Source organism: Felis catus, chromosome A3 (assembly GCF_018350175.1).
Source record: "Felis catus isolate Fca126 chromosome A3, F.catus_Fca126_mat1.0, whole genome shotgun sequence".
Classification (NCBI taxonomy): Eukaryota; Metazoa; Chordata; class Mammalia; order Carnivora; family Felidae; genus Felis; species Felis catus.
In genome coordinates, this window is record NC_058370.1 from 63,357,442 (window position 1) to 63,375,154 (window position 17,713).

Consider the following 17,713-nt stretch of genomic DNA (forward strand, 5'->3'; position numbering starts at 1 on the left):
CTAAGCCATTTTTTTGTAACTTACAGTTAAGTCCTGGAATTGCTTAACTAACAATTAGTAAGAAACACAATACATGGCATTTGGAGTCTAAAATATCTTTGTTCTATCATCTGAGGTCAGTAAAAATATAATATAAAGACCTTGGATATGTAGCTCCACAAGAAAAAAGGGCAACAGACTATCTGAGTAGTAAAACCATGTATTACAAAGATATGCCATCAAAAACATACATACACAGAAAATATATATATATATATATACACACACACACAGGTCCTTAGAATAGTTAAGATTTAAAAACGTTTTAAAGTTACATCAAAGGACCAAGTCTTTCATATAGGTGCTATAATATACCCTCCCCACACAAGATATTCTCGAAATATTTGCCAAGTATGAGTCATCTATATGATACAAGGCTTCAGTGTGATGAATGGTAAGGGGCAAGGAGGATGGGAAGGTGGGAGAAGAGAAAGGAAACAGAGGAAGAGAAAGCATCTCCTTTAAAAACTCTGTATGGTACCAAAAGAAGCTCTGTATGGTACCAAAACTCTGTATGGTACTCTGTATGGCACCAAAAGAAGCTTCTGCTTAGCAGGGCACCTGAATGATGCTCTAAGATACTGCAATGCCATCTAGAAGCCAATGAAACAGACACCTTGTGCTCTCTGACATGCGCTCCTATAGAATCCCATTGTATCTATAAGCTGTCCCACCCTAAATAGAGCCTAACAGCCAGAGAACAGACCATGGCTCAGCTGCAGCCCCTGTAGGCACCTTTGGCCTCTATACAGTTCTAACAGAAAGCCATAGCAAAGCTCTGGAGCCAGTGAATCCACAGCTGCTGGTGGTCACAGCCTCAGAATATACCTCAAGGGCAGAGCCAAGCACCCCATGTTGTGCCATCACTCCTAGCCCACCTTCGCTTCTCACCCTACAGCTAGATGTGCCAGTTGTCAGGAAGAGACAACTTCTCTTAGGGGCTGGGGCTGGGGCTGGGGCTGGGGCTGGGGTAGGAGGCCAAGGAAGAGAATTGTTGTTAACCTCAAGTGCTCTTTCAGTCTCAGTTTAGCTACTGCTTATTGGAAGATCAGAAACATGTTCTCTACCTCACTTACACTCAGCTTCCCAGTCAACTTGGCAAGGATGTTATCTCAAAACACTCAAGTTACTGTAAGTGATGTGTTTGGACCGAATATTAACATGTCCACGGGAACTGGGGAGACCGCAGTTAACTGAAATCTACGAAAAATCTTGTGGGTAATAAAACCTACTGCTTCTTACACCTCCTTTTTTTATCAAAACAATAAAAAAAGCAAAGCTCACAGATGTGGACTTTGTTTTCTCTTATGGTATTTCCTCCTTCCCTACCATCCATCCCTACCTACCACCCTGCAACAGTATACGTATGATAACTGAAATAGTCAGAAGATGTGAGAAGGCAGACGCAAAGAGCCTGGACAATCCACAGATTGCTTTATTTGCTGCTAAAACTAGAAAGCTTTCATGCATATACCACATTTACGTTTATATAGGAAAAGACCAAAGACCTGGAATTGTACAACTGTTTTTGGTAACTTCATCAGAAGATCAAATGCTAAAATTTTCACTTCTTCAAAAGTACTGGTAAAACATTCCATTAGTGTTTGGAAACGACCGACATCGATATCATGACTCAGCTGATACACTGTTTGGACTTGACCTAAAAAAAGAAAAAGATTTAAAAGTGAATAAAAGAGGGAGGCACTTGGCTGGCTCAGTCAACAGAACATGCAACTCTTGATCTCAGGGTCGTGAGTTCAAGCCTCACCTTGGGTGTGGAGCTTACTTTAAAAGGTAAATAAGTACAGGTGTTTGGGTGGCTCAGTTGGTTAAGCGACCAACTTTGGCTTAGGTCATGATCTCGCAATTCATGAGTTTGAGCACCACATCAGGCTCTGTGCTAACAGCTCAGAGCTTGGAACCTGCTTCAGATTCTGTCTCCCTCTCTCTCTCTGCCCCTCCCCTGCTCACACTCTGTCTCCCTCTCCCTCAAAAATAAATAAACATTAAAAAAATTATTTTAATAAATAAATAATAATTTTTTAAGTTAATAAAAGAAAAAGAAAATCAACATGTTTAAATTATTTGGTCAAATTTAAAGAAAAATTCACACTTCACAGTTTATCCATAGTAGCATATAAAAGAATAATTTGTCCTTTATTTCCTAAAATGATAAAATAATAAAGTTCCCCAAATAAAAAATACTTTTTAAAATTTTGTTTAAAACCATTCTCTTTCAAAGATTATGTTGTATATAAAAGATCCCAAAGTTGGTTTTTAAATAAATAAAAACAAATAAATTTCGGAATTCATCTTTTAAAAAATCTTTGTAAAATGTCTTGATCTGGAATCCAAAGTCCTACCATCTTAGTTAAATCAATGCAGAAAAATCAATGACATATCCTAAGAGAATCACGGAGCATCAAAGATAAAGAAGGAATCTTTTGGTCATTCAGACACAAAATTCATCTACAAAATGGAAAAAATTAAGCTGGCTTTATTCTTTGCCTTAGCAACACGTGAGGCTAGAGGACAGTGGAGCAATGCTTACAACATCCTCAGGGAAAGTTGTGGTGAAAAATTATACATCAAAATCCTATTCCAGCATCATGTGTAACAGCAACATAAGCATTTCTGGAGGTATAAGAAATTAAGAACTACATTTCCCCAAAAACTCTTCTCAAAGAAAAGATGAATTTCAGCCAACCAAGAAATGAACAGAAAAACTATCACAAAAGAATGATGGTAGTCACCAATCCACTTAAATCTAAGATTAAGACTAAACAACTATGGGAATAATGGGCTTCACAGCACAATGTAAAGAACACTTAACAAATTAACCACTGATAATACCTGAAAACATTCCTATGTTAATTTGAGGGATGATATTCAATATGATGTGCATTTCTTATTTAATCTTAACAAGTTAGTGGAACCCTGTGAAACTCCTAGAGCAAGTAAATCAAGTTTTTGTCATTTATTTACACCTCAGTTCAAATTTGCTTCTTTTCCAACTCAGATGCTTTTAATTTCTTTTTCTTGCCTTACTGCTCTGGCTAAAGCTTTCAGTACAATGGTAATCAGTAGTGGTCAAAGTGGACATCTGTATCTTGTTCCTGATCACAGAGAAAAGGCTTTCAATCTTTCACCATTGAGTATGGTGCGATTTTCATGAATGTCCTTTATCCTATTAAGAAAGCTCCCTTCGGGGCACCTGGGTGGCTCAGTAGGTTGAGCATCCGACTTTGGCTCAGGTCATGATCTCAAGGTCCTTGAGTTTGAGCCCCGAGTCAGGCTCTGTGCAGACAGCTTGGAGCCTGGAGCCTGCTTTGGATTCTGTGTCTCCCTCTCTCTCTGCACCTCCCCAACCCCCACCACCCCCGACCCCGCTCGTGTCTGTCTCTGTCTCAAAAATACATAAATGTTCAAAACAGCTGAAAGCAAGCAAGCAAGCAAGCAAGCAAGCAAGCAAGCAAGCTCCCTTCTATTCCTAGTTTCCTAAGTGTTATTTATCATGACAGGGCGCTGCTGAATTTTGTCAACACTTTTTTGCATCAATACAGATTATCATGGTTTTTTTTTCCCCCCTTCATTTTAATGTGGTGTATTACATTGACCCCTTTTTTTTTTTTTTATGTTAAACCACCCTTGCATTCCTGGAATAAATTCCACTTAATTAGCTATGGGTATAATACTTTTAATATGCTGTTGGGTTTGGTTTGCTAACATTCTGTTGAGAATTTTTATATTTATGTTTATAAGGGATACCAGCCTATAGTTTTCTTGTGGTATCTTTGTCTGGCTTTGGTATCAGGGTGATGCTGGCTCCACAGAATGAGTCTGGAAATGTTCCCTTCTGTCCAATTTTTTGGAAGAGTCTGAGAAGGGCTGATTTTAAGTCTTTAAATGTTTGGTAGAATTAGCAGTGGAGCCACTCCCTCTAGAATTTTCTTTGCTGATACGCTTTTGATTAGTGACTCCATCTCTTATTTGCTACACATAACAAATTCTCTGTTTAACTCAGTAACTTTATGTTTCTAGGAATCTGTCCATTTCATCTAAGTTATCCAATTTATTGAAAATACAATTGTTCATAGTATTGTCTTATAATCATTTTTATTTCTATAAGGTCAATAGAATAATGTCCCTGCTTACATTTCTGATCTTAAGTTATTTGCACCTTCTTTTGTTTTTTTCTTGTAGCTAAAATTTTGTCAATTTTGTTGACCTTTTAAAAAAAACAACTTAAAAAAAAAAACCAACTTTGGTTTCATTGATTCTCTATAATGTTTTCCTATTCTCCATTTCACTCATTTATCATATTATTATTTCCTTCCTTCTGCTAATTGTGGGCTGTTTGCTCTTCTTTTTCTAATACCTTGAGGTGTAAAGTTAAGTTATTGATTTGAGATCATTTCTCTGTTTAATGTAGGCGTTTACAGCTGTAAATCTCCCTATAAGCTTTTGCTTCATCCCGGAAGTTCTGGTAAATCGTACTTTGGTTTTCAGTCATCTCAAAGTATTTTCTAATCTCCTTTGTGATTTCTTCTTTGACCCGCTGCTCGTTTAGGAGCTTTGCTCAAATCTGAAACCATCTCTGACACCATGGATGGAAACAGCTTCCCATCCTAGCAGACACTCAATATTCCCCCCACTTTCCTTCCTGAAATATTTTTTCATAATACTTCTCTCCATCTGAAATTCTATACATTACTTGTTAATTTATTGTCTGTCCCCCTTCACTGAAATATCTAAGCTCAAAAATGGGAAGCATTTTGGGGCACCTGGGTGGCTCAGTCTGTTGACCATCCAACTCTTGGTTTTGGCTCAGGTCATGATCCCAGGTTGTGAGAGTGAACCCCACATTGGGCTCTGTGCTAGGCATAGAACCTGCTTAGGATTGTCCCTCTCTCCTTCTCCCTCTGCCCTTCCCTGCAAATGCTCACTCTCTCTCTTGCTCTCTCCCAAATAAAAAAAAAAAATTTTAATAGGAACCATTTTGCTTTGTACACTGCATATCCTTGGCTGCTTGACATATAATAAGCACTGAATAAGTATTTGCTGAGCAAACCCTTTTAATATAACTGTGGAATCCAATTTTGCACCATGAATACCATGACATTTTACTCTGAGTGAAAAAGGAACATGTGGCTTATTCTTCTTGAACTTAAGATGTACTTGAGTAAAGGCAGAAACCATTTTGACTAATCCCACATCAGTAAAATAAAATAAAAACCCACATTCAAGTTCTTGAGATAAAGATGAAGAATGAATTTATGTTTCCCACACTGTATTTCACAGCCATGCCTCTTTGGCCTCCTTTAAAGTTAATGGGTAAAGTGTGGCCTGCTCCATTTGCATTACCTTCCAGTTGTTTAATTAACATAATTACTGTGATATCAGTCACTGCCCAATTATATGTGTCTCACTCATTAGGAAGATGACTCAGGTTTTTCACTTTTAAAGTACATTTAAATATATTAAACTACTCACAGAGCCTGGGTGGCTCAGATGGTTAAATGCCTAACTCTTGATTTGGGTTCAGGTCATGAGTTCAAGCCCCAAATCCAGCTCTGTGCTGGTAACACAGAGCCTGCTTGGGATTCTTTCTCTCCCTCTCTCTCTGCGCCTCCCCTGCTTGCACGTGTTCCCTTTCTCTCTCAAAATAAATAAACTCTTGGGGCGCCTGGGTGGCGCAGTCGGTTAAGCGTCCGACTTCAGCCAGGTCACAATCTCGCGGTCCGTGAGTTCGAGCCCCGCGTCAGGCTCTGGGCTGATGGCTCAGAGCCTGGAGCCTGTTTCTGATTCTGTGTCTCCCTCTCTCTCTCTGCCCCTCCCCCGTTCATGCTCTGTCTCTCTCTGTCCCAAAAATAAATAAACGTTGAAAAAAAAAATTTTTTTTTAAAAATAAACAAACTCTAAAAAATAATAATAAAATTAATTAACTAAACTACTCTCTCAATTAAAAAAATAAAAATATTGGGGTGCCTGTGTGGCTCAGTCAGGTTAAGCACCTGATTCTTGGTGTCAGCTCAGGGCACGGTCTCATGGTTCGTGAGTTCGAGCCCTGCATGGGGCTCTGCACTGCCTGCTTGAGATTCCCTCCTTCTCTCTTTGCCCCTCCACCATGCACTCTCTCTCTCTCTCAAATAAATAAACTTTAAAAAGTTACCAATATTAATTCAGCCTACTATTATTTCCATACACCTAGGTGCAACTATAACTACACTAAACACAGAAAAATTTTTGTTAAATGGATAATCAATCATTCTCAGGTAAAACCTTATCTTCTAGGGGCTCAGTCAGTTGAGTGTCTGACTTCGGCTCAGGTCATGATCTCACAGTTCATGGGTTCACACCCCGCGTCAGGCTCTGTCCTGACAGCTCGGAGCGTGAAGCCTGCTTCGGATTCTGTGTCTCCCTCTCTCTCTGCACTTCCCCCTCTCATGCTCTCCCTCTCTCTCCTTCAAAACTAAATAAACATCTGGCACAAAAACAGACACATAGACCAATGGAATAGAATAGAAACTCCAGAACTAGACCCACAAACGTATGGCCAACTCATCTTTGACAAAGCAGGAAAGAACATCCAATGGAAAAAAGACAGCCTCTTTAACAAATGGTGCTGGGAGAACTGGACAGCAACATGCAGAAGGTTGAAACTAGACCACTTTCTCACACCATTCACAAAAATAAACTCAAAATGGATAAAGGACCTAAATGTGAGACAGGAAACCATCAAAACCTTAGAGGAGAAAGCAGGAAAAGACCTCTCTGACCTCAGCCGTAGCAATCTCTTACTCGACACATCCCCAAAGGCAAGGGAATTAAAAGCAAAAGTGAATTACTGGGACCTTATGAAGATAAAAAGCTTCTGCACAGCAAAGGAAACAACCAACAAAACTAAAAGGCAACCAACGGAATGGGAAAAGATATTCGCAAATGACATATCGGACAAAGGGCTAGTATCCAAAATCTATAAAGAGCTCACCAAACTCCACACCCGAAAAACAAATAACCCAGTGAAGAAATGGGCAGAAAACATGAATAGACACTTCTCTAAAGAAGACATCCGGATGGCCAACAGGCACATGAAAAGATGTTCAGCGTCGCTCCTTATCAGGGAAATACAAATCAAAACCACACTCAGGTATCACCTCACGCCAGTCAGAGTGGCCAAAATGAACAAATCAGGAGACTATAGATGCTGGAGAGGATGTGGAGAAACGGGAACCCTCTTGCACTGTTGGTGGGAATGCAAATTGGTGCAGCCGCTCTGGAAAGCAGTGTGGAGGTTCCTCAGAAAATTAAAAATAGACCTACCCTATGACCCAGCAATAGCACTGCTAGGAATTTATCCAAGGGATACAGGAGTACTGATGCATAGGGCCACTTGTACCCCAATGTTCATAGCAGCACTCTCAACAATAGCCAAATTATGGAAAGAGCCTAAATGTCCATCAACTGATGAATGGATAAAGAAATTGTGGTTTATATACACAATGGAATTCTACATGGCAATGAGAAAAAATGAAATATGGCCTTTTGTAGCAATGTGGATGGAACTGGAGAGTGTGATGCTAAGTGAAATAAGCCATACAGAGAAAGACAGATACCATATGGTTTCACTCTTACGTGGATCCTGAGAAACTTAACAGGAACCCATGGGGGAGGGGAAGGAAAAAAAAAAAAAAAAGAGGTTAGAGTGTGAGAGAGCCAAAGCATAAGAGACTGTTAAAAACTGAGAATAAACTGAGGGTTGATGGGGGGTGGGAGGGAGGAGAGGGTGGATGATGGGTATTGAGGAGGGCACCTTTTGGGATGAGCACTGGGTGTTGTATGGAATCCAATTTGCCAATAAATTTCATATAAAAAAAAAAAAGAAATTCCAAAAAAAAATAAAATAAAAAATAAAGAAGAGAAGAGATGTAGGAAAAAAAAATGAATAAATATACTTAAAAAAAAAAAAACTAAATAAACATCAAAAAAATGTAAAAAAATAAACCAAAAAACCTTATCTTCTAAATTAAGTTATAATACAACATAAATTCCTTAAACCGATGGGATAGTCCCGTATTCATTTTCTGTGCATAAAGTCACAAATTACCATAAACCTGGTGACTTAAAACCAGAGAAATCTATTTTTTCACAGTACTGGATCCATTTTGACTAATGTCCAATTAGTCTGATATGAAGGTGCCGGTGGAGCCACACTCGCTCTGGAGGTTCTAAGAACTCATTGCTCACCTCTTCCAGCTTCTGATGGCTGCCAGTATTCCATGGCTTGAAGCCATATCACTCCAATCTCCATGTCCACTGTTGACTCCTCCTCTTCTGTGTGTCACATCTCCCTCTGTTCCTCTCTAATAACAACAGCTGTGGTGGATTTAGGCCCACCCACATAATCAGGACTATCTTAAGACCCTTAACTTAATCATATCTGCAAAGGCCCGCTTTCTAGGTAAGGTTCTCTTTAACAGGTTCTAAGGATTTGATGCTATCTTTTGTAGGTTGAGCTTGGGCCTACCACACTTACCTTAATCAGGTGATCAAATTAATCACCATGAATAACAGGACAAACCAGTATCATGTATCTCCTGATAACATGCCCTGAGAAGAGCACCACATTACTTATGCATCATACCTACCAAAAATGCACAACCTGAATCAATCATGACGAAACAATAAGGCAAACCCAAATGGAGATACATTCTCTCAAAATGTTAATGTCACGAAATAAAAAACTTTCCAGATTAAAGGAGGCTTAAGAGGCATAACAGTGAAATGCAATGTGTGATCTGGGATTGGTTCCCGGATCATAGTAAAAATCTTTTTCTAAGAAAGGCCACTCATTGGGACAACTGGCAAATTTTGTTGTGGATTATATAATAGATAATAGCATATCAACATTAAATTTCCTGAATTTGATCACTGTGTTGTGGTTAAAAAAAAAATAATGAAAGAGAGATAAACCAAATATAGCAAAATAATAACAACTGATGAATCTAAGTAGAGGGTACATGGCCGTTTGTGAACTATTCTTAAAACTTTGCTCTTGGTTTGAATCTTTTCAAAACAAAAACTTGGAAAAAAAAATGGTGTTCTTTAAATGAAGCAGGGCTGCATGAACAGCAAAAACCATCCTCCTCCCTGCCAAAACATTACACTTTGCCTAAAAATTTAAACTAAAAATAATAATAACCCAATTACAGTGTAAAGCCTCCTGGTCTTCTGGCCATTCCCTCCAAAAGAACAGCTGAGCAGGATATTTTTCTATTTAACCACAGTCAAGGAACACTGAGCACAAACAAGAAATCCACATTAAAACGTACACACTTAATTAAGTGCAGGGATAAAAAGAACTATTTGTTGTCAGAAAGGAAAAGAACTGACTCAGAAGGAAGTTAAATGTTCATCCTCTTGAGTACCCCACAGGCGAAATAAAGGGTATCATTAAACCAGAATGCCTGGAAATGACATCCACATACTGTCTTTCTGAAACCAGATTGGGACTTATGAAACTGAGAGCATATAAGGGAAACCACATTTTAACCACAAAGACTCACTGAGGAATGTTTTACATAAAGAGGCTATTATTTTTTTTAAAGAAGCTATTATTTTTTTTAATTTTTAAAACTTAAAGGACAGATTATGCACTATCTGAAAACAGCAACACATGAATTGGGGGTTGAGAGAAGCCACTCTTCTCATCATAAGCATAATCCATGAAAACTGTAGTTTTGGGTTGGGAAATAATGATCACTGAAAACAATTCCTCAGCCTTATGTCCCTAAATGACAAATTTAATTATGTCCAAGGAAGAATTATATAGTGAGAATAAAACCTCCTATAAGAACCTAAATAAAAGATGACAAAACTAAAACTTTAAGTAAGACAAAATGTTGAAAAAAGTATGTGTTTTGCAAGAAAAAAATACTTTTCTCTAAACATTATTGAAAGCTTACCTTCTGGGACTGGAAAAACTTCAGCTACTGAGCCTAAAATGGTTAAAGCTGAAAATCTAGTTGGGTAGGAAGAACCAGGAAACAGCGCTTCAAAAAGACTGTTGCAAATGGATGACATGAAATTCTAAAAAAAAAAAAAAAAAAAAAAAAAAAAATTATAGTAAGTAACTTAACTCATAATAGGTTATCTTCAAAGTAACACCTTTAAGAGTGGGGTTCTTTTTTTTTGGCAAACCATAAAAGACTCTTAAATACAGAGAACAAACAGGGTTGCTGGAGAGCTGTTGGGTGAGGGGATGAGCTAAATGGGCATTAAGGAGGGCACTTGTTGGGATGAGCACTGGGTGTTATACATAAGTGATGAATAACTAAATTCTATTCCTGAAACCATTATTACACTATATGTTAATTAACTGGGATTTGAATTAAAAAAAAGAGTAGAGTTCTTTTTTTTTTTTTTTAATGTTTATTTATTTATTTTGAGAAGACAGAGACAGTGCAAACTGGGGAGGGACAGAGAGAGAGGGAAACTCCAAGCAGGCTCCATGTTGTCAGCGCAGAACTCGATATAGGACTCGAACCCATGAAGGAGTGAGATCATGACCTGAGCCAAACCCAAGAGTCAGACACTTAACTGACTGAGCCACACAGGTGCCCGAACTGGGCTTCTTTTTTAATTAACAGGGAAGATATTTTTTAAAACAATACCAGTTGTTCACTTCCTTGACAATTCAGATTGGTACCCTTGACCGTAACCCTATCTCTATAGGGTCAAGGAGTACAATTTCTATTGTAGTCTATACAAGAAAAAAGTACACATTTTTAGTGAGAACAAGATCCGTTCTGCTCTGACTTGTGCTAAAGCCGTACGAATATTGGTTTCTTCACCAGAGGCATTCGAGTATGTATATTTTTTAAAGTTTTTTTTAATGACCCCCCCAAAATCCAATACATACTACTTTGATAAATTTGGTAAATATAATACTTGATAAATGTGGCTCTAATGACACAAATCATAAAAAGATCCAACTATTCCACTGTATTCTATCTTCCCCTTTGAGACTCTGGCTCTACCATTCTCTTTATATAAATGTTAAGGGAAAAAATGGAAACTTTTAGTAAAATGCAAATTAAAAAAAAAGCAAAATGGGAAACAGTTTATCCAAGATAAAGCCTTCTTCCTCTGGTTAAAATACTAATAATTATTACTATTTCTGTGTAAGACTGAAGAGAAAACTTAGAAGGAAAAGCTATGATTCTCAAGCATCTCATATACCACTATGCCCCAACAACATATAACTGAGCAGCACATACGCAGTTCTAGTCCCAACTGATTCCAGAAAGGACCTTGGCATTCATTTCTTTGGTCAATGACATACAATCATGGGGATTTATCGTGTAGGTCCTTACAAGCCCTAAGTTAGACTTTATTAGTCTATTAAATCTATTGGGTTTTGGGGTACCTGTGTGGCTCAGTCAGTTGAGCTTCCAACTCTTGATTTCAGCTCAGGTCATGGGATCGAGCCCCATGTTGGGCTCCACACTGAGTGTGGTGGAGTCTGCCTAAGATTCTCTTCCTCTCTGAGGTACCTAGGTAGCTCAGTCGATTAAGCATCTGACTTTGGCTCAGGTCATGATCTTGCGGTTGGTGAGTTCAAGTCCCACATCGGGTGAGCTTGAGCCCCACTTTGGATGAGCCCTGCTTCTCTCTCTCTCTGCCCCTCATGGGATTCTCTCTCTCTCTCTCTCCCTCTTTCTGCCCCTCACTCACTTGTTCCCTCTCTCTCTATCTCAAGAAAAGAAAAAAAAAAAAGCTTCTCTCCCTGTCACCCCCTGCCCCTCTCCCCTACTCATGCTCTCTCTTTCAAAAAAAAAAAAATTTTTTTTAAAAACCTATTGGGTTTCAAAAAAAATTAAAAAAATAAAAAACCGGGGCGCCTGGGTGGCTCAGTCGGTTAAGCGGCCGACTTCGGCTCAGGTCATGATCTCGCGGTCCGTGAGTTCGAGCCCCGCGTCAGGCTCTGTGCTGATAGCTCGGAGCCTGGAACCTGTTTCAGATTCTGTGTCTCCCTCTCTCTGACCCTCCCCCGTTCATGTTCTGTCTCTCCCTGTCTCAAAAATAAATAAAAAACATTTAAAAAAAATAAATTAATTAATTAATTAAAAAAATAAAAAAAATAAAAAACCTATTGGGTTTCAAAGCAATAGGGTAGTTATTGAAAGTATCCTAGTTAAAGTAGTTTTAATTATAAATGAATAGTATAGTATTCACATTAAAGGACAACAAGTTCATCCTTTAAGAATGATCTTATCCGGGACAGCCGAGTGGTTCAATCGGTTGAGCGTCCAACTTCGGCTCAGGTCATGATCTCGCGGTTTGTGCGTTTGAGCCCCGCGTCAGGCTCTGTGCTGACAGCTCGGAGCCTGCAGCCTGATTTGAATTCTGTCTCCCTCTCTCTCTGTCCCTCCTCTGCTCATACTCTGTCTCTCTCTGTCTCTCAAAAATAAATAAATGTTAAACAAACAAAAAAAAAGAATGATCTTATCCTGGGGCGCCTGGGTGGTTCAGTTGGTTGAGTGTCTGACTTCGGCTCAGGTCATGATCTTGGGTTCATGAGTTTGAACCCCACATCAGGCACTGTGCTGACAGCTCAGAGCCTGGAGCCTGCTTCTGATTCTGGGTCTCCCTCTCTCTCAGCCCTTCCACCACTTGTGCTCTCTCTTTCTCAAAAATAAACATTAAAAACATTTTTTTAAAAAAAGAATGATCTTATCCTAACTGTACTACCATTTATATTTTTAGAAATAGTTCTTTCTCTCAAGCAGACTCCCACAGGGAGGCATGGACCACAGTTCATACATTTATATCCCTAGTCCTAAGTATATTGTCCTATACATATAGGAGAAGCTCAATATATGTTCTTGTCACTTTTAACAGCTCCTAGTGAGGCTCCCAAATACCTTAGCCTAGCATTCAAAATCCCTTTAGATTACTCAGGTGTTTTCCCTACTTGCCTTTAAGACTTTTTGCCATGTTATAATTGAGGCTATTGAAAAATAACATTAAAATTGTTTAAAGTGATATATTTCAAATTATAAATATCTGTATGTTTAATTCTACTGTTATGCTACATTTTCATGCATAGAAGATGGAACACTTAGGTGACCAGAGAGGGAAGCCAACCACAGATATGAAATTGGTTTCTATTTCCAGCTTTGTCACTTGTTAACTGTGTAACTACAAGTATGAAATTCCTGAACCTCCATGACATATCTCTTTATAGATTAAAAAACAAAAAAAAACAAAAAAAAAAACAAAAAAAACAAGAAAACCTGTATTCCCTAGGGAAAAAAAGGAAACTTTATTTATACATACACACACAGTGTGTTAGTTAAGCTCTGTTTTGATTATTATAGCAAAAAAAAAAAACAAAATTGCTACCCATCCCCAACTTGATTCTCTAACTTATTTCCTGTTACTCAGCTCCTTTGGTCCTCCAAGTACCTTACATGTCATTCACAAATTCTCCCTGCACTTTTTCACTTCCAAGCTTTCAAATAAGCAGGTATTAGGGAAAACGCTATTCAGACTTTAGAAATAAGAACAGATGTGGATAGGAGTTTGGCTCTACCACTTAGTAGCTGAGGGACCTTGGGAGGGTTACTCAACTTTTCCAAGATGCAGTTTTCTCATTGTCTTGAAGTTTATTTATTCTGAAAGAGAGAGTGCAAGCAGGACAGGGGCACAGAGAGAGGGAGAGAGAATCCCAAACAGGCTCCGCACTGTCAGTGTAGAGCCCGATGCAGGGCTTGAACTCACAAACAGGGAGATCACGACCCGAGCCAAAGTTGGGCGCTTAACCAACTGAGCCACCCGGTCACCACTCATTTTTTTTTTTTTTTTTAATGTTTTATTTATTTTTTGAGAGAGAGAGAGACAGAGTGTGAGTGGGGGAGGGGCAGAGAGAGAGAGAGGGAGACACAGAATCTGAAGCAGGCTCCAGGCTCTGAGCTGTCAGCACAGGGCCTGATGTGGGGCACGAACCCACAAGCTGTGAGATCATGACCTGAGCCGAAGTCAGACGCTTAACTGACTGAGCCACCGAGGCGCCCCTCATTTTTTTTTTTTAAGTGGGCTCTACACCCAACATCGGGTTTTAACTCATAACCCTGAGATCAAGAGTCACACACTCTTCCAACTGAGCCAGCCAGGCGCCCTAATTTTCTCATTTTTAAGTGAGGATAATAATGCCTCTCACAGTTTTGTTATTAAAGTTTAAATGAAATGTGGATACAAAGCATTTTGTAAATTTAAAAGTACTCTAGCGATTACTATTAGTTATTTAGGTATGAAATAATCTCCTTCACTAGACTAGAAGGCATCTTTCCCAACTAATAGCCTCCTCTTCTCCCCCAGGATTCATTCTGTTGACTGGCACCAAGCCTATCATACACTGTGCATGACACCCACTATTCCCACTATTATAAAGATGATGATAAATAATATAGTGTCAAAGTCACAACTGCCAAAAGCCACAGGTGAGTACAGTTGGGAAAAAATATCAGAACCATGAGATTGACTCAGGTGAAGACTCTAAAGGACTATTTTCAAAAACATATATATTCACAAAGACAAACCAAGAAACCAGGTATCCACACAAATTCAGAATGTCAATCTATAACAAAGGTTTTGTCTTTCTAAGTACCTAATTCAGATTTCACAAATGTTATTTTACCCCTTGCAAAAACAGGTAAAAGAGCCATGTTTTCTTAGATCATCTAGTAATGATCTAAGAAAGGCTAAAAATGAGTGCTCCAAACAAAAAGCAAGTGCTCAGTATACACGCTAATCATTTTTAATGACTCCCAGCAAGGCTTTTTAGGGTGATTTAGAGTTTACAAACAGCTTTCTCGTTTAATCCTCAAGAGCAACCTTTCTAGAGAAGGTACTCACCCCACTCAGAGTCTAACAGACTCATAAGGTAAGCCAACTAGCCAGTGGCAGATATGGGACTACACCGATGTCTTTCATGTTTAGGTTGTAACTTTCCAATCTTCGCTGTTGGGATTTTACAAAGCTGAAGGTGACTTCAACCGTGGTATAGAAATATTCTCCTTTACATGATTTTTTTACCTTTCAAATACAAAGCTGAAAGCTAAGGCCATCCATACTAATGTTTGGAATAGGTTGTATGTAATGGCTCCAATGTATCATTAATTTATCACAACCATTTTGCTAAATTAAAGAAAATAAATGAACTCGTGCCCTCTGAATCTTAAATTTTTTTAATGTTCATGTATTTTTGAGAGAGAGAGGGAGTCAAGCTGGGAGGGGCAGAGAGAGAGAAACAGAATCTGAAGCAGGCTCCAGGCTCTGAGCTGTCAGCACAGAGCCTGGTGTGGGGCTTGAACTCAAGAACTGTGAGATCATAACCTGAGCCAAAGTCAGAGGCTTAATGGACTGAGCCACCCAGGTGCCCCTGTCCTCTGAGTCTTAGAAGAAAATAAGAGCCTGCTTCTGAGAGGCTAGATTTGGAGTAAGAAATCAGTGAAAAACTCCTGATGGACAGAAATGGAAGGTTGTCAAGCTAAGCTTTGGCCCAGTCTAGAGCTTATGTCTGGGGTTCCATCCATCCCATTAGCACAGCACCCTGAAACCTAGTCCTACTCTTCACACTCCCTCCCAAATGGAATAGACTGGAAACTCCATAGCTGGACCACAGACCAGGAAGCACTAATATCAAGCCACTGTAGGTCAGGTTAGTCTAAAGAAGAAGCAGGCTCCGATATAGCAATCTTCTACCCTGGGGAGGGGTGGACGAGTTCAGGGCCAGCAATTACCTTTCTGTTAAAGTACTAAATTAATGTAGCCCCCATTAAGCTGTAAATGATTGAGGTGAACCCATTACTGTTATTCTGTAACAGGACTCAAGTCCAGCACTGGTTCTATAACTCAGAGTACCTCGAGAGAAGTACCAAAGCGCCAGAAGGAATATGTAAAACCCAGATTGAAGGGAAACAAAGCACAGAAACGCTATTCGCTACAAGACTTCCATTTATTTCCCTTTAACGTTTATTCATAATTGCTCTAGGTTTCGTAAAAATCCTTAAGTCTAGAAACAGGTCACCTACCTTATACTGCTGTAAAGATACAGAAGGGTGCTGTTTGGATAACTCATTCTCTGGCTCATGTTTCGATCTACTTTGCTCCAGTTTATAAAGCACCTGAGAACTCTCCTGTATCCTACAAAACAACTTTTGAGAAAAAGAAAAATAAAGCATATGTGAGTTCCATTCATCTTAAATGTCAGTCTAAAAAAAGGCAAAGGACAAGTTTTCTACATTCTTTAGACTAAACCTCAGGCAAGGAGAGTACTGGTTTCTAAACTCTTAATATTTATACAGTGTTTCTCTCTGACAGAAAATGAACACATATTTTTAAACCCCCCCCCCAAAAATCACTGCAAATCAGAATACAGTCATTAAACTACAATTCTACTTCCTTTAGGTTGGCATGAAACTACAGATATACTCACTTCTATACTCTCCCAATTCTGCATCCCATAAATGTGGCATGCGATTAATTCAAGTGGAATTAGTCAACAGTCACCATTTCATGAGGCACTTCAATGGTAAAACTTCAAGGGCACCTTTCCTCCCCTCACCAAAGTTTTCTTAAAATACCTTTCACCCTGAAAGATCCATCACTATAGTTTTTTTGTTTTACTTTCAAACATTAAAAAAAAAAAAAAAAAAAAAAAAAGAGCTCAAGTTTAATTTATTTTACACCAAAACGAAAGGACTTTATACCATGGACTTGAATCCCAAATGTAAACTTTAGGGAAATGGTTCACAGAAGGGCCATGAAGGGATGTGCAGTCCAATCCTACGACCATTATTCCCACATTCTCTCAAAATCTGAGCTCTTTTCAAAAATGATTTGCAGAGCAGAGTCCACCACTTTCCAATACTTTCTGATGAGAAATTCTACCTTTTTAAGAAGAGAACAAATCTGTTGCCGCACTCCTGGGGACTGACTGTTAAGATTGTATGCGATAAAGAATTGAATCCACTGCATTTCTTCTGTGGAAACGATTTCTGTACTTCGATTACTTTCACAAAGCAAGCCTAGCGTATCTATCCGTACCTAAAACACATCAAGCAATAAAACGTTACTTTTTCAATGAAATAAGCAAAATGTAAACTACTTGACATATTCATTTACCAAAAAAACAGTAAAACACAGTTTACCCACATGTACTTCAGAAAGGTTCCCTAAGGGGTGTGTGAGTGGCTCAGTCGGTTAAGCACCCAAATGTTGATCTCAGCTCAAGTCATGATCTCAGTTTGTGAGTTCGAGCGCCATGTAGGGCTCTGCACAGACAGTGTGGAGCCTGCTTGGGATTCTCTCCCTCCCTCTCCCACTGCTCCTCTGTTTGTGTGTGTATGCTCTCTCAAATAAATGAACTTAAAAAATAAAATAAAAAAATTTTTTAAAAAGACAGGTTTCCTAATCCCAAAGATCCTGTGGTTATATCCTATCAAATTATTTTATTAAATGTGTAAGTTGGGTATTTGCAAGTCAACAATCTTAAAGATTCTTATTCCATGGTAATGCTCAATTTCATTCTTTTTCCTCTTTTTTCTCAGTGACTACTCTACTCCAGGACCTTATCACCTCACTCTTAGATTACAGTTATGCACATCTT

At 38.8% G+C, this 17,713-nt stretch overlaps 1 protein-coding gene across 8 annotated transcripts in view; it reads right to left on the reverse strand.

The window, feature by feature from the left end:
• THADA (THADA armadillo repeat containing) overlaps positions 1-17,713 on the reverse strand; it is a 332,244-nt gene that overhangs the window by 288,317 nt on the left and 26,214 nt on the right. For all 8 annotated transcript variants that reach the window (XM_045054143.1, XM_045054144.1, XM_006930069.5 and 5 more), the window contains 4 exons: positions 16,996-17,151; positions 16,137-16,259; positions 10,005-10,128; positions 1,548-1,699 (listed from right to left, as the gene is read on the reverse strand). In XM_045054143.1, the coding sequence (XP_044910078.1) occupies positions 1,548-1,699; positions 10,005-10,128; positions 16,137-16,259; positions 16,996-17,151 (555 nt within the window). The remainder of the gene's footprint in view (positions 1-1,547; positions 1,700-10,004; positions 10,129-16,136; positions 16,260-16,995; positions 17,152-17,713) is intronic.